This window comes from Augochlora pura, chromosome 1 (assembly GCF_028453695.1).
Source record: "Augochlora pura isolate Apur16 chromosome 1, APUR_v2.2.1, whole genome shotgun sequence".
NCBI classification, from domain to species: Eukaryota; Metazoa; Arthropoda; class Insecta; order Hymenoptera; family Halictidae; genus Augochlora; species Augochlora pura.
This window is the reverse complement of record NC_135772.1, coordinates 5,442,376-5,466,586: the sequence shown is the minus strand read 5'-3', so window position 1 is coordinate 5,466,586 and position 24,211 is coordinate 5,442,376. Positions and strand designations below refer to the sequence as shown.

The following is a 24,211-nucleotide window of genomic DNA, read 5'->3' as shown; positions in this document are numbered from 1 at the left end:
TCACGGTCTTCCAGATGTTCACGGAAAGCAGCGGTCCGGTCCGTCAGTCAGTTGCGAACAACCCCGCCGCATTCCTCGTTCAATTGTTAATTGACTCGATTGCGGTGTCCGCGCGCCCTCTATAATCTCATTCGTTCACGTTTGTCGAGGTTTCGCCTTCTTCCGCGCCCGCGTCCGCGTCCGCGTCCGCACTTTTGCGCGTTCAACTTGTCGTTGTTTCGAATGAAAATTAATCTGGATAGAAATATGCCAAAGCTGAGTAGCAAAGAAGATCGGTCGCAGGCACGAGGTAAGATTTCAATGTTTCTATGAGAATAAGTGTTCTCAGTTTGTGTTTCGAATACAGTTTATTTGTAAAACTATTTTCTTATTTTGGAAAGCACGTCAACATTATTTTTAGCGACCTCATGCCAAATTATTATTATAGTTCTGTGATCGTTGTAATTGCAACAGTCGGATTAGACCTTTTGGTTATTTACAAATCGTTTGATACAATTATTCAAAAGTTATATCGTTTCGACGAACCGCTCTTCCCATCTATTTTCACGAATTCCTACAAAGATTTCAAAGCAACAAATACCAGTGCTCGCTCGTATGTTTCTCGTCGAAAGAGAGCGGCGCTGGTAAATTGTCTACGGTACCGTTAATCGTTTAATCCAGCTTTTAAATAAACGACACCGCGATACTCTGCGACGGGCTTTTCTACAAACGTACTGTTCCGCGTACTTCGGCCTCTGACTACGGTACAAAGAGGCATTCAAAGACGTCCGATTATGCATCGAGTTACTCCCCTAGTCGCCAGATTATATTCGCTCGCTGTCTTGCGCGGAAAGACTTGTGGAGGACGCGAAATTGCGTAAGGCAGGATTGGTAAATACGTAAAACTAAGAGCATAGGGTTTGCGATCGCAGTGGTACAAATTAGATGTCGGAAACGATGCTCGGTCGCAGCCAATATCGCGTAGGTGCTTGGAACTGGATGCGCACGGAGTTTGGTGTACCGTGGTGTCCCTGCCATAGTAGCTGTAATAACTGTATCGCGTTGTCGCTCCGTCGACCACAGACCACCAGGGTTGTGCTATTAAGTTCGGCAAATTATATAACGAGATTGGTAATGCACAGTCTGTTATGGTGAACTGGTTAACGAAGCAATTAGTACTAGAAGAAACGTGGTTCGCTTGCAGCAACAGAGAATTAATATTGCACGACGAGAGCTCCGTAACGGCAGTGTGCACAATTAAATTTGCTTCTTCGCGAAACACGCTAAGCTATACCGAGAGGGAGAGAGAGAGAGAGAGTGAGTGAGTGTACCGACTACCGACGAAACGCCATTTTCGAAAAAACCAAACCACCAGGGTTGCGTTACAAATTATCTTCTTCTTTCGCAGCTTTTCTATAGCAAACGATGTAAAGGAAACGATAAGATGATACGAAAAGCGGTAAAATTGTTCGAAGAATATCAACGTTCTGTCAGCCATTATTTCAGCCATTGATTTACTAGAAAGTAAGTAGCGAACGAATAATATATATATCATAAAGGAAGGCTTCGCGCAAAGAAATGTAACTCGAGAGTAGCGAACTTGTTTCTTTCGTTGCATCGTTAATATGCAACCGTATCGAAACGAAGCAGGAAATAGCTTCGTTCGGAATGAAGCCGAAGCCGAACGATGCAAACGTTAAAGAGATCGCCATTTAACAGCGGGCGCGGTTTGAATTTCAAATGTTCCTCGCGAAGGTATAAAAATATCGGTACTCGATCTGTATTCTTTGCGAAACGGACCTATCTACGCGAGTAGGCCAGCCGAACCTACCACTAGACGACCCGAGAATCTAGGTCAGTGCTTCTTTTCAGAATTTCTTGTGGCTTTTTTATTCGGTAGCGTGAAGAATTCGGCTGGTGGTTATCTCAAAGAGCTCCGATATATTGCTCTAAAGGGTTCGCTCCTACGAATTATAACCCCGCTTGTATGAACGGGCAGCGAGCGTAGATTCTACGATCGACGCGTTTCGAGACAAGACGGAAACGGTTGGGAAACGGTTGGGAAACGGTTGGGAAACGGTTGGGAAACGGTTACGTGGAATCGGTGAAACATAATCCCAAAGTCTGTAGCAAATGGTTAAATTGAATCCAAACAGAATCGGGACATTGTAAATGAACTACGATCGAGCGACGTCGTACGCGCGTAAGGTGCCCGAATGGAACTGGAACAGCGAGAGCAGAGGAACGCTCGCAGCCGAGACAAGAGCGGAAAATGCTCGTTAGCAAATCTCTCCGCGAAGCGAACCACTTTGTACAAATTGTTAGATGCCTAATAGTCGTTGGACGTGTCCCGCTGCTGGGCTACTATCGCGAGCTTTCTAGACACGCTTCGAAATCGCCGAACGAGCAGCGAGACTCGAATAATCTCATCTTCTTTTCCCAATTTCCCAGTCGCGTTTAATACGCGGTTCATTTATCTCGTATCAAGCGACTGTATGGTAAAGCGTTGATCCAAGTTGGAAAAATGACGATTGAATAGTCTTTTTTTCACCACCGATGAAGCTAGCTGCGGATACTCGCTGTATCCTGGCCAAATAATTCCACGATCCGATGCCTCGACGCGATAAGAATGTTAATTTTATACGCGAGTTTAATTTTAGAGGGTAGAATCGTTAAAAGTAATAAATTACTCGAGTCGGCACAGTCGAGGAGAGCAGAGCAGTCGCGCATCCGCCCCCTTCATTATTTTACGTAGCTCCTCGGTGTCCACCGTTCCCCGTTCGTCTGGCCTACTCCGTCCCCTTCTCCGACGTCGCGGCCGTATTATCCGAATCCACCCTTTATTTCTGCCTGAAAGTTCGCGCTTACCGTTTCCCCTTACCGTCCCCCATTCAAGCCTTCCTTTCTTTATACGTTTCTATTATCCCGTGTCTCAGGCTCCCGCTAATCCCCGTTCCCTCAAAGCCCACCCTGAAATCCCTCCATCTACCGCGTACCAAACGCCGTCCTCCGGTTCACGATTGTTGTCACCGTTCGCCCCCCCTTCTTCGGCTATCCAATCGAATACATCGACACTGTCCATTACCCCGATTCACTTTCCGAGAAGCATTCTGACCGTCCGACACCAACCCGCTCCTCCTCTTCCATTTCACCCCAGTTACCTTATTCGCCGACACTGCCGCGTCTTCGTCGCTTGATCTATTTTTTTTTCTTTTCTAAAATCTTAGAAGGAGGCAGGGAAAGGGAGAGCGAAACCGGTGGGCACCAGCTTGGAGGTGAGGTAGGCTTGTACGGGAGAGGCTAAAGGACCATACCACAGGTCTATACATATTTCGCTTCATCGCTCCTGTAATTATATCCTTAAGAGAGTCATTGACATTATCATTCTTGATAAAATGTCTATTGCAGTCGGCTGTTAACAGTATTAATAAATTCGGAACGTACTTTCTCCTGATTTTGTTCCGATTGTTACGTGACAGGTTTCAAAGGATAAATTTATAATTTGATGCGTTGCGCGATAACAAGAGAGTACAGCTCAGAGTTCCTCCAAGTCGCCTAATAAGAATTTTTCTCGCAACGTCGAGTAAATGACATTACCATAATACGTGAATGACATTTTTGGTCGCTTATTACGGCCGATCGGACTAGTTTGCAAGACAAAGTTGCAACGATGCGTCCTACAACTATCGATCGTCGTCGCGATATCCGACGTCGTGTTCTTTCCCGTGCAGCAACTTGAAACATTTTGTCGTTCAACTTGCCGCAACGGTCGCAAACGAACGAGTTCAAGATTATCCAACCTGGATTTCTTCCAAGTCTTTGGACGCGGTCGAATAGAAAAGATGAATAAAAACAGAAACGGATCGCGTTCGACATTTTCTAGTAACTACCTTTTCGATCGGGGGAAAGGCTGAATTCGGTTCAATGCCATTTTTTTATCCCCTTATCCTCTTATCCGGCTTTCCTGCTCGTTCCAGATTTTCAATTTATACTTGTAGCAGGAAGAGAAGCAATTTGCAAAGGTAGAATATTAAAAATAGATTTACGAACACGTTCCAACAGAAAACGTTGTCCGCGTTTCGTTTATTACAATTGTAACGCGAGTAGTCTCAACGAATACGATTTCTTTTAATACGTTGAGCGTCGGTGTGGAGGAAAGAAACATTTTTAGATTTCTGCTTGCTCGATGGTCGACGACAGCCGTGACAATAGCTGTTGAGAAAAAGTCGCAAAGAAGAAATAGGGTACTTCTCGATACAAAGGGATACAACATCGAACACGTGTCGCGTCCGAGGAAACGCGCGTTTTGTACCTTCTGAGAGAGCGGAAAATGGAAATCTCGAATACGTCTACGCGCCCTTCTTATATCAGGCGTTCTCCCGTCAACGAGATTCCTAGTTACCTACGCAAACGTTGCTCGCAACTAAAAACTATTTAACAGACATTCGTCGTTCTGTATACCCTCGCCCCCGGGGAAATATAAAACGCGTTCGACAAAGTTGCTACACATTTTCTCGGCGCGCACGAAAAATCCGACTGCTACGAAAAACTGTTTGCTTCGTTATCGGAATTGGGTAAGATTTCCCGACATCGTTATCTTTAGCCAAAGACGCAGTTCCTGACGATGAAAATCGATAATTTTCTTTAAGCTTCCGTTCTCGACTACCTAGTTGGCGCCAGTTCTCCTTTGAAAGTTTCCGCGGCCACGGGGTTCCCGATAGTAGTACACGTCGGTAAATTATCAGCAGCTGGATGTCTGACCATGTTACGCCTATTTCTACTAATCGGTTTCATCCAACTATTTCAATAGAAATTTCACACGCGGCATAAACTTTTCGATGCGTTACATTTCACCAGGTATGCCCCAACGTGTACCAGGTATTCGAGATTCTCGAGTCCCAGGTGTAAAATACAAGCATTTCAACGGTTATTGAAACTGATTAATTTGGTTATTGAAAATTATTAAAAATTATGAAGAGAAAGTAGGTGGTGTGTTCGACACGCTGCGTTGCCTTAAAGGCGATGGTACGTTACGTGGCTAGTTACGAAAAGAGCAACACGAATGTGCCTTTTTATCGGGAAATTCCGTTGGGTTGCACAGCGATTGCCCCAGAATCTTCGAATCGATTTTAGGAAAATTTTCAAAACAGAATCAAACATTTGAAAACTATTTACGCGTGGATGAGGATTGATTTCGAGGAAATGTCGAGAAGAGGGACGATCGCGTCGAAATTTTAATAGAAGCCTCGTCAACGGTTATCGGTGGATTTCATTTGCGGCTTAAACTTTTCAAGTATTCGACCCCGGTTGTCGGTTGAACCTTCGCGACCATCGAGGCTGCAATAATCAGATTCTTGAGAGGGTTCCTCTGTCACTACTCGAGCAACACCCACGTGCATACGCAAAGGCAGGACAAGTCGGGCTATATCGAGTGCGGTGTCCAACGATATTACCCGAGAATATTCCTATAAAATCCCCTTCCGACGACTTTCTTTTCGTATGGACTATCCCACCGAGCAACGATCCAGAATTTCGAATATTATTTCCGCACTCGAGCGACTGTCCTAGAACACTTGCTAGAATTCTCGGGTTCGTAATTCGAACACGAATTAATTCAAGGAGCACGCTTTAACTCTGAACTGCTATGGCCGAGACCGTTATTAATGACTTGTTCGTTGTTTTAATAAGCGCCGTAGACACAATCGAACCACCGTGATATTAATCGCAGCCGTTTGGCGCGACGTCGCGCGAATCCAATCCACGGCTCGCACATTATAGGCCGCGCATATTTGCTCGGTCAAAGACAAGGGAGTAGAATCGCACAGGTTTGTTCTCGCGAGTTACGAGTTACGGGATCGATCCGGAGTCTCGAGCGTTCGCCTAAACCGTATCGCGTCTCCTGTCTCGAGCCGCGCGATCGGTACCGCACGATCGTCCCGCGCCAAAGCAAAAGTACAAACGTTCCGGGGTAGTAATAGAAAAGCATCGTCCTCCTCGACGAACCCGGATTACAACGCGTTTCCTTCGAACGGGCGACCGACCTCGTTCCTTCCGACCTCTCACCTCGGGGGCCAGGGTTTATCGAGTTTAATCCCGAGGAACGGTATTACTTACGGGCCTTTGCCGAACGACATGGAACACGGAATGTAGCAAAATTGAAAAGTCACTGGTCACAGAGGTTGGGTTCCGATAGAGCCGCGTCGTCGGTGGAAGAAATAGGCGGCGATTTATCAGGAATTTGCCAAGGTGTCGCGCCTCAAACTCTGCAAAATTCTTCGAAGCTTCGCTCCGACCGACGGTTCATCGTAACCGAATCGTGGATTCGGTGGAGAAAAAGTAGTTGCTGCATTTTCGAATTCTATATAATCTTGAGAGGAGGAGCGCGTAACGAAACGAAACCAAAATCAAATACATACGAGAGAGAGAGAGAGAGAGAGAGAGAGAGAGAGAGAGAGAGACGCTTCACTAATTTTCTACGTAGACTGTTTTCCTTGTTAGCAGCGTCGTTCCTCTTTAAGGGAGGAAAGTGAAACGAAGAAGCAATGGTTGCGTAAACAACGCCGGCTTAATGGATATCATCCTCGGCATCGGAGAAACTTGGTGTACGATCAACGAGTTACCTTGAAAAGTCCTTAAAGTTTTCTAAAACTCGCCACCCTCTGCGTAGTTCCTTGGTAAACTGCCCTATCCGACTTCCAATTAGATTATCGCTTTGCCTTTCCACCTGTTCGTGCACGGTCTGCGTCCATCCACGCGCCTTCTCGATAAATCTATTCAACTGTCGCGATACAAAGATACTCGTTCGGCCAACGATGTCACTGTCACAAGGAGCAAAGACCGATATATCGGACCAATCTGTCTCCGCGATTGATCCGCGGGTCAATCAAGGGTCGATACAGTTCGAGGCTCTTGCTCGTTTATATTTGAAATCGTACCGACTGCTAATTAAAAAACCCAACCGATCTAGATAGAACCGCAACGCTTCCACTCAGCGAAATTGCGCTCGCACACTATGCTCGATCTCGCTTAACTCCGCAGAAGCAGATTTTCCAATTATCATAGTTTCCGAAGCGCGACTATTTATAACAAGTACTCTACGTTATTTGCCAAGTTTTCGTATTTTCACATTTATATTGGTCTTCGCGGAAACAAGAAAACAGTTGCATCGTCGTTGTGTTGCGATGGGACATTGTTTAAGAAGACGACTACTACTACTTTCGAAATAACGCTTAACGTAAAACGCTTGCAAGGTTACGTAGTAATAGGTATTTTCAAAAAAAGGAACTATCCATATTCGCTACATTTCGAATAACATCGTGGTCTCTAATTACGATCAACGAATCAACCTCTAGAAACGATAGTGCATTAAACCGTATTGCGAGCTCAGCGAATCCTATCGCGTGTACCGTCCGATTTGGAACTAACTTATCGCGAGAGAATTAAATATGTTTTAGCACTGCATGTTACAACGGCGCACGGGCACGGTAAACCGTTTGAATAATTACGCGCAGAGTCACACTCCGTGTAATGTACCACTCGCATAGAGTTTAATTAGTGGGATCGGCTACGTTCTACTAAAGAAGTTAATTACTATGCCTAATTAGTTTGATGCAGCGGATCTATTTACGGCGCGTCCCATTCGATTATCAATCAATTTCGGCCAATTTACGTAAATTCTCTCGATTCGATAGTTGAAATTATTTCGCGCGACCAAAAGCAAATTGAGCTTGTTCGTAGTTTAGGGGTTAGAGTTTCTCAAACTTTTCGATAGCGCGACCCACTTTTTAGAAAGATTAATTGGTTTTAACCATCGCTGCGCGCATACAGTGACCTTCCGAGAGCCACGGCGCAAGGGTCCCTTGAAAAATAATTACTTTGGTTAGCTTCCGATATCAACTTTGTCATCTTCGAAGCTTATCTAATCTTAACGGGATGATACCGTGTCGAAATGTATGTACAGTGGCGCGCCTAATTGTAGACTCGAAGTAACTTTAATATCGTTACCCAATATTGTACTTTATTTCGCGGCCTGCCCGGAGAAACCGGCACGAAAACGCGACCGGCCGACTAATTTTTCTCCGAAGCGAGATTTTTGAGTTAATTAAAGCGGCCAGCAGGAAATTAACGGGTCGAAGAGAGCGCGATCCAGGGAACGGTGCAGCCTCGAACCGTTTGCTGATATTTTCTACGAAATGTCAAACGGTAGCGACGCGTGGGTCGCAGAAAATAGCCGGTAATGACTTTCGTTAACGGCCTGGTACCATTGAATCTCATTAAAGATTCCAATCGGGACGGTGGAATTACGGACGCGGAATACCATCGGTTCGAAATGGAATCGCGATTGTCCACGCGCGAAATTTTTACCGTATTAAGGCCGACCAATATCTCTCCTCCATTCAAACGACTCAACGGATCTTCCTTAAATTCTTTCGTCGCTGAAAATTGATCCTGCCGCATCAGCTCGCTGCGATAAACGACCACCACGATGCGAACCATTCATCGAAATTTCTTCGACGCGTTCAATAGTTGCGACTAATTTTAGAAAGCGTACGAATTAGTCCAATAAACCCTTTCGAATTTTAGAAGATTCGAAAGTACTCTTCTTTTCAGTTTCGTCGTTCAACAAAGATACAATAATACTTCAAGGAGAGAAACGTGGAACGCACCACCTCCCACCTTCCACCTTCCTTCGTTTCCGGGGATGCTGGAGTCGCGCGACATTGCCATCAATTACTTGCTAAAATCGTATACGGCGAGTGACGCGGGCTCCCTCCTTAAACGATATCGAGTTGCTCGTCGCAACCGGATGTTTCTCCGTTTACGAGGCCACTTAAACGTGCGCGAAAAGACGTCCCGAGGCAAGCGAATCCCTCGCGAAACTAGGAGTACCGTGCCATTCGGATACCTACTTCGTTTCTTTTACAGCCAACGAGACAGATCTACTTTAAGTATATCCCGTTTTTAGGTCACAATTTCTGAAGGGCGACGTTTGCTGCTGATCTTTCGCCGATCTATTTGTTTCAACACGAGCAGCTAAAACTATAATTAAACTCAGTTTATTTTATATATATATTTCGATATTTTTTCTGAAAGTTTCCAAAGAGATTTCAAACGCATGTTCTGAATTTCTTGCACGATCCGATAGTCTTGTTCGAGTCCGCGCTTCGCGACGCGCCGCGGCAAGTGGAAAAATCGAGGGTGGAACGAACGTGGGCAACTGAAAGGGGAGGGAAGAAGAAAACCGGAATGGTATAAAGGTGGAAAAGGGTTGCTGGCGGAAGGGTCGTGCTGCATGCTGGAGTGCTGCACACTCGGCGGCGACGAAAAAACCGCGCATGGTAGAAGAGGGGCTGCACTTTGCGACGCGACGCGGCGACCGCGCGCTGCGGCGAAAGATAACCCGACTAAATTTGCCCGGGCAGGGAAAGGGCTGTCTGGTCATCGATTGATTCGCGCGTGCCGGAACAGGTGGACCCGTTGGACGAGAAAGTCCAGCCGACGGTTCTGCTGATTAGTTCGTTTAGCCAAGCAGGGTTCGAGAGATGAGAAAAATGTCCTGCGAGCGATCTATTTTCTCTTCGTACGGAAGATTGTTTTCAATAGTATTATCGAGCGAGACAAACGTCGGCAGAAACAGGTCCGACACTGGCGATGCGAGATAAGATGTTTCGAGTGTCGCTCCATGTATGAACGACTAATATGTGGAATCGTGGCTAGTTTTCCGTTTCAGCTGCCGTCGCCCTCTTATCGAAGCCAAGGACGTAAATCTCTTTTCGTTGGGCAAACGAACGGCGCGAAGGACTCGAGAACTATAAAAGGAGTGTTCACGGGTTGCCTTAGGGTGTCATCCTCGATTTTTTCGCGACGGTTGGTGATCAAATATCGTCGACTGTTCTTAATGGCTGCGCAAACTCGTTTCGATTTACAGTGAGGGATAAAGTGTTAATACGCAAAGATAGGAAGAAATGGGCAAGTTGGCTAATATACGATAATATTTGCACAAACAGGGTAGGGACTTTCATATCCAAAGATATATATATGGTAATTATACAAAACTCTATCGTTCGATCCTAAAGCCTTATCGGTTCGATTTGATAATTCTCGTCGACGAACCATAGTCTCGATACAGTAAATTCATACCAATGGCCTGAAAATTACACGGATTGAAAACATTATAATGCTTTAATGGACGTGAAATTAAATACGCGTAATAGGACGCATGCGCCCGTGTACGTAAAATGACACCTATGAAAATACAAAGTTGAACGCGCGTTTAAAATCGTAATTTCTGGTACATAAAAGAACCTTTCTCTCTCTCTGTCTCTCTCCCTCTCCCTCTCCCTCTCGCTCTCTCTCTTAGCCGCTTCGAGCAGGAAGCAATCCAATGCCTTGATTCGACCGTTTAGTCGGTGAGCAAAGTAAATCCTACCCTTAGGCTTCTAAACGACGAGGTCTAATTGAAGATGGTTTCCGAGGCAGATTCTCGGCATCCGAATCGTCGCGAAAATTAATCATTTTCTTAGATAAATACTATTATATCTTTCTTTCGCGTACTCTCAACGAGTTCCTTCGTTATTCGTGGAAAATATTTGTCGACTACAAAGTTACCCGTTTGAAAATATTCGCGCATCTTATGATCGAAAATGGAAGTAGGAGATTCTTGAAGAGATTCGCAGACACTGATTTCGTAGTAAATATTTTTCGCGTAAAAGCCCTAATTTCGTATCTACCCCGTGGAAGATAGATCCGGGGTCTCGTCGCGAGATTCGTAAGCCTCCAGGCGCCCTTTTATTCGACCCACCCACTTTGCTTCGACGCGGTACTAAAGTATCCGAGCGACTCGTTTCTTGTTTTTTGTCGATACCCATTTCGTTAACCCTAGACAGTTTTGCGCACGATTCCTCGCCTCACCCTTCTACTTCCGACCTACAGGAACAACGAACTCGTCGTATACAAGATGAAACGCCGATACGTGTCTCTTTCGAGTTGTTGAAAAATGCTTGCAAGAAAATAACAAATACCGTACGGAGCAGCACGGAGACTTATAATAACAAGTATAGAATTATATACGTTGAGGATGTTGTACGAGTTAAAAATAAGATGATCTCGGATGGATCCATGTTACATTCCTCGCCGAATTTTTAATCCTCGACTACTTTGTCAGCCAAGATATAACAAATAAAGAGATACGGATAAAGAGTTGAGAAAAAAGCAGGCAAGACGAGGAGGAGTGCGAAACGAAACGAAACGAAACGAAACGAATTGACACGACGACGGCTCCGCTGTGGTCGCCCCTTAGTCTGGTTGCGGTTTCGAGTCTTCTGCTCCTCGGGTGTAATTTAATTCAAGGGTCGGATGGGTAGAGATAGATATAGGAGCACGAAAACGAGTATACCGAGTGGGTCGAGGCAATGGTAAGCCGACGGAAATCGAGACGCGGTTAGGTCTCGAGAATGGGTAGAATTATCTTCTAATGAAAATAATTTCTAACGAAAGCTCGTCGTAATCTTTCAAATACTCGATCGTCCTTTGGAAAGTTGACGAGTTCTGTCCGTTTTAATTAACGGAGATTCGGTTACTTATACAGACTGTCTAAAAAATGTGTTACTCCTGCTGGTTTCGTGTTACGATAAAATCTCGACGCGGTTATATCAACGACATAAATGTTTCCCCGTGATCGATCGGGCAGCGATCGATGTGTTTTTGTTCCGACTTCCGATTATGTTCTTCGGCGCGTACGGTGTCATACTACATACGTGGAACACGATACGTTACCGCTCAAATTGTAACGTCGCGCGTACACCGAACCTTGCGCGATCAACCCTGTATCGAAGCTGATAAGCTTCAGCTGTCATCGTGTCTTCGCGATAGGAAGAGAACTTCCTCCGTAAATTTCCTTATTGCCGGTCCTTTCGAAACTCGAAAGATCGATGCACCCCGGGGACTATGCCCTTTTCGCGACCGCATGCACCGGCAGCGATACCTAAATTTCCTGGTCGAGTCGTTTAAGCGGCGGGTTTCGTGCAGTGACGGGTCGATAATGGCAGAGGCTGAAGGCGCACAAAGGGACCTACCAACTCGAATCTAATTCGCTAAAGCGGCAAAATTTATAAGTCCGTTCGGATTCGCTCGCTGAAAATGGAATTAATCGCTTCGAGAACGATCGCATCGATTCGAAAAATTGAGGATTCGACCAGCTCAGATTGTGACCGTTTGCGCTCCAAGTCATATGCTACTTGCCGTACTATGCGGTAGAAATTGACTCGCGACGCGCATTTCTCAGAAGCTACTCCGAAATGACCGAGGCTGCGTTAAAACGATACCGTTTCGGGTTCTTTGTATTCTGCGTTTCGTCTCTGAATGTGCATACTAAAATTTGAACGTTAACATATTAAGCTTTCCCCGATCGATAAAATTTTCCGGGCGTCTATCGGCGGCTCTTGTGTCAGTGGACCGAACTAGGTTAAGCGCCTATAGGGTGCTGTGGCATCGCGCGCGCAAGTTTTTCAAGCGCCTTTAGACGTCAACGATAGTCAAAGGGTTAAAGACGCAGGAATTCTCTGCTTGTCCGTTCGTCGACGTCCGGATAAGTCGAGCGAGTAGCGAGCAACACCGCGTTTGTACAATGCGTAGCGGAAACTTTTCAAACTGGTTCGATCGTGTTACTTGCGAACAATAGTATATTAGAAATGGTAATTAACTTTGTAGAAACTGGTTAACCGCAGAAAATCCACGTCCGAAACAATTTTCTGAATTTTTCGGAATTAACGAAAATAGTTCGCTTTGAAATTCTACAATATTATATTGTACATTGTTTTCTCAATAAAAATGCTCTTGGTTGTTCGTTGATACGTTTCGAAGCTGTATTTATTTCACGGTCGCTTTTCTTGGCGCTGATACAATAGGCGAACGTCGCGAGAGATGAATAAATTCTTGGCTCTCGTTCGACGCGATGCGTTGTTCGGTGCACCGCCGCGCCGCGTCGAAGCGTGCGTCGTAGATTCTGTCGCATTCGATCAGCCAGCAGCAGCTGCCGTCGTTATTGTACTTGGAGTTTCGTGTATTCGGAAGATGCGTTCCATCCATGCACCGTCTGCGACTTTAGAATCTTTCGTAGCAGCGAATTTGATATCGATATCGAGAATGTTTGCATCGGTTCGTACAAAATATGTTGTGCTAAAGAAATTTTGCGTACCATCCGCACCGTTCTCGCGGATGCAACCTTGATCGAATTGGATAACGAACGCGTGTCTATAGATTTGACAAAAGTCAAGAAACTTTAGATATCGTAAACGTTTGAGTAGGACACGCGCAACGAAACAAGTCGGTCATCTCCTGTTTTCACCAACCCGGTACATACATCTACCATATAATAACATTCTTGATAAAACGAGCGCATCGATCACCTACTTACGAGCTCGATATGTCACGTAGGGGATCTTCCGCGGCGTCGTGTAACCGGTGTTTGCGTCGTGTCTCCCGGATATTTTGGCAACGATAGCGTTTGCAACGGTTTCTAATAGAATCCCATGGTAGTTTCCATTTGAATTGGTAATAGCAGATTACTCGAGCGCAGCGGTGCATTGTGTAGCCTTGCTGCTCTTCGGAAGACGTTGTACATCCAAAGTTTTCTTTAGAATAGGTAAACTTTGGGGAGATTACCGGACGCTTTCGGTTAACTCGCGCGCAAATGTTCTCCAAATGCCGATCACAGCTATTATAGCGTGTCGCTTGATTGCATTTTAACAACCGAATAAATACACCCGACGACTGTTTGAACCAGTTTACAGAGCGAACGCTTTCCATGTCTACATTTGCGTATCGCAACATGCTCTGGGCGTCCACGTACGATACAAGATTCTTGACAAATGATTAAACGACGTTCGGTTCAAAGTTCTGCTCCCTATTTAAACGTGTGTCGTTTACGGGAGGATATCCGTAGTCTGCAGAAATACAATGCAATGGAAGCAGGCAACAACGTTGACACGCGCTGCTGCAGCATTCTGGAGACGATGACTGTCATCGAATCGGAACAAGGCTCGTCCTGCCACTCGTCGTGTGTGCAGGTGCAGGACAGAGGGCCAATGACGAGACATTTAGGGGGTTGTATTCCAGCCGAAGGTGGTCGGTAAAAATTCTGTTAATGATACGGTAACGACACACACGCGTGCGCGCGCGCTCGCTGGTTTTTCCGTGACCACCGACTGAAACACGAGCCACCAAAGTGGGCCAAAACCAAAACGCGCATCGTTCGATCAATGTCCTCGCCTACAAACTGCGGCAAGTGCAATCTGACCATGTGAAAACAAAACACAAACACGCTGGGCAGAGATGAAAACAGCGCGGGGGAACCCTGGGGTCTCCATACCTTGACAACTTTGAAACGTCGAATATCCGTTTCTTGTAATTACATACTTCGATACGGTTTTAAAACTGAGAAACGTCGTCGTCCGAAGATTAGAATTTGGATTTACAATTTGTTCAACGTTTTTTTTCTTAAAAGAACGGCTAAATTTCAGTGGTGGAACACGGTGCGCGTCGTTCCGCGAGCGTTTCCCTCTTGATCCTCGGCTGGAGCCGCTAGAGAGAGGCTTCCGCGGATTGGCTTCCGCCAACTCGTTCGGTGGCACGCTTGCGCGGCTTTCAAGGCGAGCTTTCGAGCTTTCGAGTCGCACCGCGAGCAGAGCCGAGACACGTGGAGTCGTCTGTTCCTCCGCCGAGGAAGTTTCGCGTTTTACGTGCGCGCGGCTGCTCGCGCCGAAATCATCTTCGCGTTCGAAAGCTCGTCGCGCGGCCGCAACCATTGCTCAGTGCCGGTCGCGGTTCCGCGTCGTCGACGGCGAGCTTGACCGTCGCGCAAAATCCTGCGAATCGTTCGACCCGCCTCACTCTAAACAGTCGCGATTTCGAACCAAACCGATTTCAATTTATCGAACACCGTCAATTAACGTGTGAGTGCTGAATCGGACGGAGGCGCGAGATGGACGCGCGACTTTGCGCCAAGTTGTGCGGTTCCGTACGTCTGACTCCGTACGTAGGTTTTCGTTCTTCGCGCCTCGTCGATGCTTCCTTCCGGATCAAACGGAAATCGGCGTGGGCGAGTCCTTCGAAAGAATATCCTATTCAAATTCTTGGCTTTCACCGACTTTCACGACCAATTGCATGGACGAAACTACTGCTCGTTGTTCCGTCTGCGCGTTTCTGCGATGTAATAATTCGAGAAAATTTATGACGCCACTTTATATCCAGTCCGATAACGTTTAACAATTGCAGAATATTTCCCATATATATTCTGTTGCTCGTTAATACGGTCGTTTATTCGTTGCGTTGTATTATTACCGATGTTACGATAAATTATCGTTACGTTTGAGTAGAAAACTTGAAATTATATATATATATATAGTTCAAAGGAAAGGGACAAACAATTTTGTATAAAGCAGTGCCATTGATCGAATCGAATTCTACTTTGACGAACATGGTAGAAAAATCGTGCAAATATTATCTCTCTGTGTACCCTTGGGCGAGGAAAGATACCCCCCCATTACCCCTTTCGACCACGGCAGACGGATTTCGCTTAAAGCGAGTCTGGAATTTGATTTAATTCCGACGGAGAAAATGTAGGTCGGTAAAATCAAGCCTTTCCCCTGGACTGTACGCAACAGCAGGATTTTGTTGTTAAACGGGTCGGGAAGGTTGGCTGACGAATCCGATTTTCTATCGACGGGATGATAACGCGTTCTGCTTTTCTTAGTCGACGAAAACTAATATATACGTCGCGATTTCCTTATTCGAAGAAACAACGAATGCTATAGTTCGCTGACGCGCGTATCCTTTGCCGATCGAATTTGTTCTTTGATCTGCGACATAAAAATGTCAATTTCCTTTCGACGTTTCCATCGACGGAAAGAGAAACGAGGGAATATATCGCCGAATACAATCGTATACGGAGTAACGATCGCAAATTTAAGACGACAAATTTTATTTTTGTTGCATGCTTGTCGCGCAACTGTTGCGTGTTTATTTAGTTTGCTACATATTTATTTAGTTCGCGTTATCATTCAGGGCTGCGAAATTTTAGCGAATCTCGGTTGTTTTCATCTCCCGACTTCTCTACGAACAGCTGACATTGGTTTACGACGATCCGTCTACCACGCGAAACGCTTTACGAATTCGTTTGTTATTTTAGCATAGACGTATTAAAATACGCGCGGAGTAGCGTGTCGTTGGTTGGATTCGAGTTGATACGAGTACAGTAATGGTTGCTCCAGTATTTGTTTGTTTGTTTGTTTGTCAGTATTTTCTTGCCGGAATATTGTACCCAAGTCGACGATGGATTCTCTTATCGAACCGGATCCCGTACGAATCGAGAATTGAACCGTTGTTTCTGTTCAACGTTCGACTGATGGGCGAACAAGCCAGTGCTGCATAGCTGCCCCACATTGCATCCACATATGCGAAATTCTGTCCTTAATTTCGGGTCAGTTACGGTATCGACCTTATAAACCAAAACAGCTGCATTACGCGGTTATTAAAGTAGCGAGAGCAGTGACATATAAAACCATCGTAATATTGCTGAATTATTCGCACGCTAAATTAATCCTGTCCAATGACGACATTACACAGCATTGCCAAAAATAAATCACTGCATTGGATTCGTATTTAGAAAAGTAACATTGTACCATCATTTTTATTCCAAAGATTACAATATTACTTTCGTCACTAGTATTGTAATATACTAGTTTTCTTTCAACGCAATACACATTTCATTCTAGCATGATCCAAGACATTATCGTTAGAGTAAACTCGCCATAGAAAATTCAACCATCAAATTAGTAAGAAACGCATACTTTACTATTTCTCTTGTATTAATGCGCGGCGCATATTTTTCACAGCGGGGAGAGAAATCGAACAGAACATACAGTTGTAACAGTTAGTTTTCCAATATTCCGCTTCTTTATCGGAATACGAAAACGATCTTGAGCTTTCGTACTATAACGAGTTCTATTTGATTTTGCGATTGCAACAAATACCAAGTGCCGAGTAAAAAGCTATTAAGGTATACGAGATTAAAAGTTAACGATCAGTCGAGTATTCTCCGATTGATTTTTAATTTAAGTAGTGCTCGAAACGCTCTCCGTTGCGTTCGATGGGAGCGCGTCAGCAATCAATGGGAGCGAGTATCTCGAACGGATTTCGGAGTTGTATCGTTACATGTTCTAACGATGCGAGTACCCTAGACCGATTTATAAGCTTATCAATTATTACTTCTTCTTATAAAAAAAAAGGGTTTTAACAGTTTTTAATCGAGATGCATCATGGTCACCGTAACCGATTAGTTAGACGATCACGCGTTACCGCATCATTCGAAAGGTTCGCCCCCTCTCGTATCGAAGCAATGCGACTGGGAATGAATGATTGCAGATCCAATTTCGGATTTTACGGGCCCTCGCCAATCGTTCCTCTTTTATCTTTCTCCTTATTAGCATTTCCCTCGCTCCCTCTGCTCCCATTCTCTGCCCTCCGTTCCTTGGCCCGTCGCGTATAGCCACCATTTAATAGGCCTCGGTGAATTAATGGTTCGCGTGGTATACGTGACTCCCGAAGCGAGTGGCCGCGCGTCAAGTGCACTTCCTCGATCGTGACGTATCCCCATCGTCGAAGGGCAACGCTTCATCGTCGTCGTCGTCGTCGTCGTCGTCGCATCGAGCGAGGACTCCCTTTCTCTTACCTTTTTCCGTCGCGTCGGTTTGTATAATTTCCTTTTTTCGTTGTCCCGATTTAAAGCGATCAGTTTCTCGGATTAACAAACTTGTTTCACACGTAACGTACGTTCGTCTTGCAGTCTCCCCTGCAGTCGGTTGCAAATTGCTGATCGAAAATATACGGTAAAATGTAACTTCTGTTTCTAACGTTTCACCATGAATTTAAGGAAGCGATCGTACCGCTGGAGAAAAGGAATTTACGAAAAATAACGAAATAATTAATAAAGAAAGAACAGAGGAGAAAGTATAGAGTGCTGGAAGCCGTATAAAAAAAAGTCTGTGACGTAAAAAGAAGAAAAGGAAAACGGAAGCGGCAGAAGACCTTTAGAAAATACAGGCTGAATGTAAATTAAGCAAGGAAACCGTATCGGTGAAGAGAGTTAGCAAAGGACATAGGAGAAAAGTTGGTTCCTCCATAATGGTTTGAGAGAGGGAGGTACGAATTAAAGCCTGCCGAAATCCAGTTACGATCGACCTTTCGGGTGGAGAAGACAGTTTTAAGATAAGAAGAAAATGGAAAGAAAGAATCGACCGCTGCAAACGACGGCTCGAGATCACACAGTCCGAGATGTAAACGCGTGGACGCGGCGAAATGGAAAGCGAGGTAATGAAAGGGTCGTAGGGAAAATGCGGAGACGCGGATAGAAAGCGGATCGAGTCGTAAGCAAAATTAGGACGCGCAGCAGTCGCTCCCGCATCCGCGCTGCGTGCCACAGAAAGATTGTTCCGCAGGATCAACCGGGTCGATGCGCGAATCGGAAAAACCGCAAAGTCGAGTTTGTTGTCCAATTGCCGATTGGGAGCAGCACGCGACGTTCGCGCGGAATCGTCGACGACGAGGACGCGCGGCTGTCTATGGAAATAGCAAGGATTTCAGAGGAATCATCGAAGAGGAATTACATTTTCTGCGCCGCCCGTTGCGCGCTGCACGCAGCCAGCTGCGATGTCGCGACGCTAATTCACCGCCCGTGTTGTTTGATGGACTTTCATCGCGACGGGCGGTCTACCAAGTGGAATTGAACTTTACCCTTTGCCGCTTTTGGCAAACCAACACCGCCGAACGAAACAAACTCGACTGGTATCCCGGAGGACTCGTGATAAAGTGTTACGCGGTGGTTGCTCGTGAGATTTTTACCGCGGCTGCACGGTGGCCCCGTTTTTCGCGTAACACGAAACGGAACGCGAGACGATCGTCCGAGAATTTACTGCTTCAAAAGTTTTACCAGAGTACTGGGAATTTTTCATTTATTTTTCGGACCTTGTTCAACGCGATTCGCTAACGGGACGAAATCAACGGCGAATCCTTTTCTTGGAACACAAATTATTTTAGATCGCTACAATACGATGTACTCTTTCTCTTTTCTTTCTTCGCTCGAGCCGTTTTCCCAAAACATACGTATACATGTGTATTCGAACGCTTCCATCGAATGTATTCGAACGCGTAAAACGACGCGGCCTTCGAATGCCACTTAATCCCGAAAAGCGATGTTAAACACGGAACAGTTATTTCCCTTGAGATTTCAGACTTTGGAAGCGGCGTGCGAGAACCTGTGAATATAAGGAAACTCGTTTACCGTTGCCCTATAGAAATTTCTAAAACGGTTATGAAACCTATCGCAAACTTTCTCGATTTTCGTATCAAGAAATGGACGATGGAAAATTCAATCGTTTCGATAACTGCGAATCTTTATGTCAACGTAGAGGATAGTGAAGCAGCCGGTTGCCGTGAATCGACCAATTAAAACACCATATTATAAGCACATTCTTCTTCTACGTAAAATCTATTTTTCATGCATATATATATCTTTTCGTTGTCGCCATATACCAGGTTCGTCGTATAGCAAAGATTCGATCGAATAAATGTACCGTGTCCAAAAGAGATCTTGGAAAGCAGGAGAAAATTTATGTTTCAAAGTCTCGAACCATCTCCGCGGATTTTATGAAATTCTTTCCCTTGGTCGGCGGCGTGTCTTTCGACCACCTTAAAGCCGAAAGAAAAGTTTACGGGTGCCTTGAACGCGAATTTCTCTTTTATGCGGGGATGGTGGTCGCTAAACGTTAAATCTTTTATTAAAGTCCATAGGACGGCAGCAATTTTCGCGCCATTCGAAGCAACTTTTTCTGTGGCACATTTTATGAAAACAATGCTGGAACAGGAGTTCCGGTGTGGCTCTCGGTAAAGGCTTTTTTTCATCGAGTCGTAACCACGACGACGGCTGCTCCTTTGTCGCAAATGAATTTCAATCGCATTAACATCGCCCGGTTCGGTGACCCGTGACATTTTTATACAGATAGGGTTCCTCGTTTTACGCGAATACGTCCGTCGATTCGAAAGTTCGTATTTATGTACCTCGTGTTTCCTTCCATCGATAGAGAGGTGCGCTAAACCCTGTCCATTTCGATTCGTTTCTATTGTCTGATTCGTTGCGACTGTCCATCCAGATTCAGGTGTTTTCTCGTTGGAGCTGTTTCCGCGACAGCATATGGAATATGCCTCAACAGTCTCAAATAAATCAGACAAACGCTTTCTCGCCGCACGCCGATTTTCCGCCGCTGCATCGATAAAGTTAGGATTAAATGAATTGATACAGTCGTCGATCTTCCATAGGTGAAAGACTTTCGGAGTTGCGCATTTCAATGTATTTCAACCGTTTAAACCGTTCCATCGAGAGGTAACCTTTTTCTCTTGACGAAAAAATAGGAAGCAACGGTGAATCAAACGACAAATGTATTCGATCGATTATTTGATTAAATTGTGCTTCTAACGTAACCACTACCAGCGAGACAATATATAATCGTCGCGTTGCGTAATCGATTCGGGAGTGAAACTTTAGTAACAGTGAGTCGGATTCAAACAATACATGTCCAAGAATTAAACTGGGAGCAAAGAACATCATGAGTAAACAGGAATCAAAAGGGCCGCCACCTCCGCCGCTTCCACCACCCTATCCGCATCAAAAGCTCTTCAAGAAATGCAAGAGTGCAACTTTCCAACTGGATGGCGCAACCTACACTATAGGTAATTGTTTCAATTAATGCCTGCTTTCAGAAAATATTCGTCTTGCCAATTTTCTACCTACAATCCACGGCATTTGTTTCTATAAAATTAATTAATAATGGAACAAAGTAGCGAAGAGGAATACTATCTAGGTTCGTTGGAATAGCATGACGCCCATAATGGCACGGCAAATATAGGCTGGCAAAACGTTAGTTGACTGTTACTAATCGATCGCATGGTATCCCGGGACGATAGAAACCCTATTAAAACGTTCGTGATTCATGGTATCGTATTTAGGAAGTATGTACACATATTCTGTCGTCGTTCCAAGCAATGACAAAGGAGTTCGTTCTCACAGATCGTTAATTTATTAGTTAATCCGATTTACGTCGCTTAGGTTTTGGATCGTTGCACTTGGGAGAATGTCACACCTGTGCGCTGATCCGACAATTATACGCGCGTCTCTTTCTTTTGTTCATTTTGCTATCGATACGACGCAAACGGTACGGTTGCAATTACGCGAGCTAATAAGCGCGAGGCAATAGCTGAAACAGTTCTTTGTACGGGACGGACAGCCCACAAATTGTTCCTTGGGCGAGATGCGTCGGCTCTGCTTGAGAAATTATGCGCTCAAAGGGGGGTGTCGTTCTAAAAATTAATGTGCAGCTTTCATTGCGAAATTCTGACACTGATCTCTTCTTCTATCGGCAAAGTTGGGTCAATTTATTCTATGAAAACTATTTAATGCAATTATTGGCTCGTGCTCTTTTCTTTTAAAAGCAATTTAAACGCGATTCTCCTACGCGATAAAAACTTGTCCGGTTTTATATTCACTTGACGGACCATCGAAAAGTTGTTTCAAAGAGCCCGATTTCTTTTGAAAACATTACAAAGGATCGAATCCTGTTCGCGTAGCCAGGTTAACGTAATAACATTGGCGATCAACGGTACCTGCCCAAATGGTTCTACAACGACAAATACGGACCAATTCTAACGATCGGATTGCTTGTTCAACAAACGCGTGATTCTTTAAGTTACAGAAATTATGCCGTCCAAAAACGAGTTAAACGGTTTATTTGTAATTTTCGATAGGAAAGTTTACAGAATATTAAAACAATAACCTGGCACCTAGTAAAATTGCGCAGGAACGTTGGGGGTAAAGTAAAAGTGTAAAGGTTGAATTGGAATCTTTCCGTAAAGTTACTCGCAGTCGATGTTCGACATGCCAGAAACGAGATTCGACGTTGAGTCGAACCAGAGTAATTAACGTTGTGGATAGCATAAAGATCGATGCTATAACATCTTCTGACGCAGTTTTGAGTTTTTAGGTCATGCAGCTACAAAGTTTTTGGTGTTGCCGACACTCTCGAATTCTCGTGCCAGAGTTAGCGGTTTCTCGGTACTTGTATAGGATTTAATCGAAAAGGCAAAAGGATTATCCATCCAACGGTAATTAACCGAATAAAAGCAAAAAAACCTAAGAATGGAAGAGAAAAAAATATTATTGATATAACTTTAATACTAACTTCCCGAGTATCAACATTGTTTATTCCGTATTTCTGAAATCGTTCGAACCGAGGGACGACGATCTAAAGACCGCTGCAACACATTTTTCTCTCATTATACGCAATCCATTTCGGATCAATCACACTGATTCTTCCACTCTCTAACTTTTATAAAAAGTGGCGTGGAATTTATAGCGAAATAAGATGCGTTGCGTTCGATGATCACCAAGAGTACAATTTTTCCGAAAGATAACCTGCAAAGATGAAGCTGCTAAAAGAGGGAGGTTGCTGGTGTGGGCCATTGGGAAAGCCAATAACGATTTTAGGCCGATTTGCTGCGTCAACCTCCGAGCGGTTTCTCGATAGGCGTTGCGGATGGAACCTCCGGATTTCGGAAAACGAATCATAAATCACAATAGCTCCCCCCCCCCCTCTCCCAGAATAAAATAACACACACACACACCCTTTTTCGGTACGTGTGGGTCGCGTAATGGTCAGGGCGTCGAGCTCCGGAGGATTCAAACGCATCGACTTGAAACAGCCACACGTTTACCACACTTTTATCATCTACCATTGTATGACAATTTTTGATAACTCTTGATAATTTTCAAACGAAGGAATTCGAGTTGAGACGCGGTGATGTTGATTTCATTGATTCGAAAAAGGAAACAGAAAAGTTTTATCGAATGTTTCGTTGATTGCAGAAACTTTGGTACTCGCGTGCGCTTGCAGCTCCCTTTTCTGTACAACTATCAAATTTCTACTGTAAAACAGGCGTCGTATTCGTTGTACGTTGAAGAGGCGGTGCAGTAGTCACCCAGGAAGTTGGTCGGGCAGCGGTACTAGTCGGCGGTAGCAGTTACTAGTCCGTGCATTCTACCTGCGATGCTAATCGATACACGCGAAAGAAAAACTTGGGTGCGCATAGATTTTTACGGCTCAGAGGTACTGTATGATTGCAGTAAAACGCTCCAAATAAAATTTCATATTACTTTTGCCCAACCATTATTTATTTTTATTCGTACGATCGGCATCGTACAAATAAAAGCATCTCGTACCAGCATTTACTGGGAATACTCTACAATAAGATTTTCCAGAAGGGCCGTCGAATATCGAACCAGAGAGGATTCTGCATGAAAGCAGATTATAGATAGTCTGTCCTTAAATATGCCCACCGTACACATAGAAAGCATTATTCCGGAATACAATTCTTGCCATCTATCTCTTTCCGCACGCAAATCCAGCCTAGTCACGTCACCTTCAGAATGGGCTTAAATATTGATTTCCAATGCCTCTTACCAGCGACGTGCTATTCTTAAGGTTTAAAAATATATCACGTTATAATTTCCGTGCCGAGCCACGATATCAGTTTTCGGTAGTATCATAAAGAAATAGTTTGTTCCGCTAATTTTACCAAGTTGTCGACGGTACTTCCACATTGCTCGAATGAGTATACGAATATTTTAGAACGATCTCTCTCTCTCTCTCTCTCTCTCTCTCTCTCTCTCCCTTGTCCTCTACGGTTAACCATAGGTATAAAAGGAACTTTTATTATTTTTATATAAAGGAACGAAACGATATGAAATCGTGTGCGATCGACGACCGACGGAACTAATCGAACGCGATCGCGTGTACGTTAATTATGTCGTTGCAACAAAATTATTCGACGCGCTCGTCAATTGCACGAAACGTTATTGGACACGAAAGAACAGAGTTCAAAGTTGTAGAGAAATTTTAGTAGGGCGGTCAATGGGGAGAACTCCGGGGTCGGGATCATTGCCCTTTGGTTTCGACCGTGTGCTCCCGCGCTCGTAAATGTGACCGAGGGCACAGCTGACGGATTTAAACAGCACGCTCGAAAAGCGAAACATTTTAATTTCCAATGTCTCGGAAACGAAACTTCTCCACCTCTGTGCAAAGCTGAAAGATTTTTTAATTCGTATTTATCGGCTAGGTAGCCGATATAA

General features: G+C 44.7%; 2 protein-coding genes across 2 annotated transcripts in view; one reads left to right on the top strand and one right to left on the bottom strand.

Annotated features, from left to right (window-relative positions):
- Nucleotides 1-24,211, bottom strand: part of LOC144470276 (uncharacterized) — a 297,327-nt gene that overhangs the window by 233,705 nt on the left and 39,411 nt on the right. The window lies entirely within an intron of this gene.
- LOC144469346 (dual specificity calcium/calmodulin-dependent 3',5'-cyclic nucleotide phosphodiesterase 1-like) overlaps nucleotides 20,544-24,211 on the top strand; it is a 69,302-nt gene continuing 65,634 nt past the window's right edge. Inside the window, exon 1 of the mRNA XM_078179538.1 lies at nucleotides 20,544-20,760. Within this exon, the coding sequence (XP_078035664.1) occupies nucleotides 20,637-20,760 (124 nt within the window). The 5' untranslated portion in view covers nucleotides 20,544-20,636. The remainder of the gene's footprint in view (nucleotides 20,761-24,211) is intronic.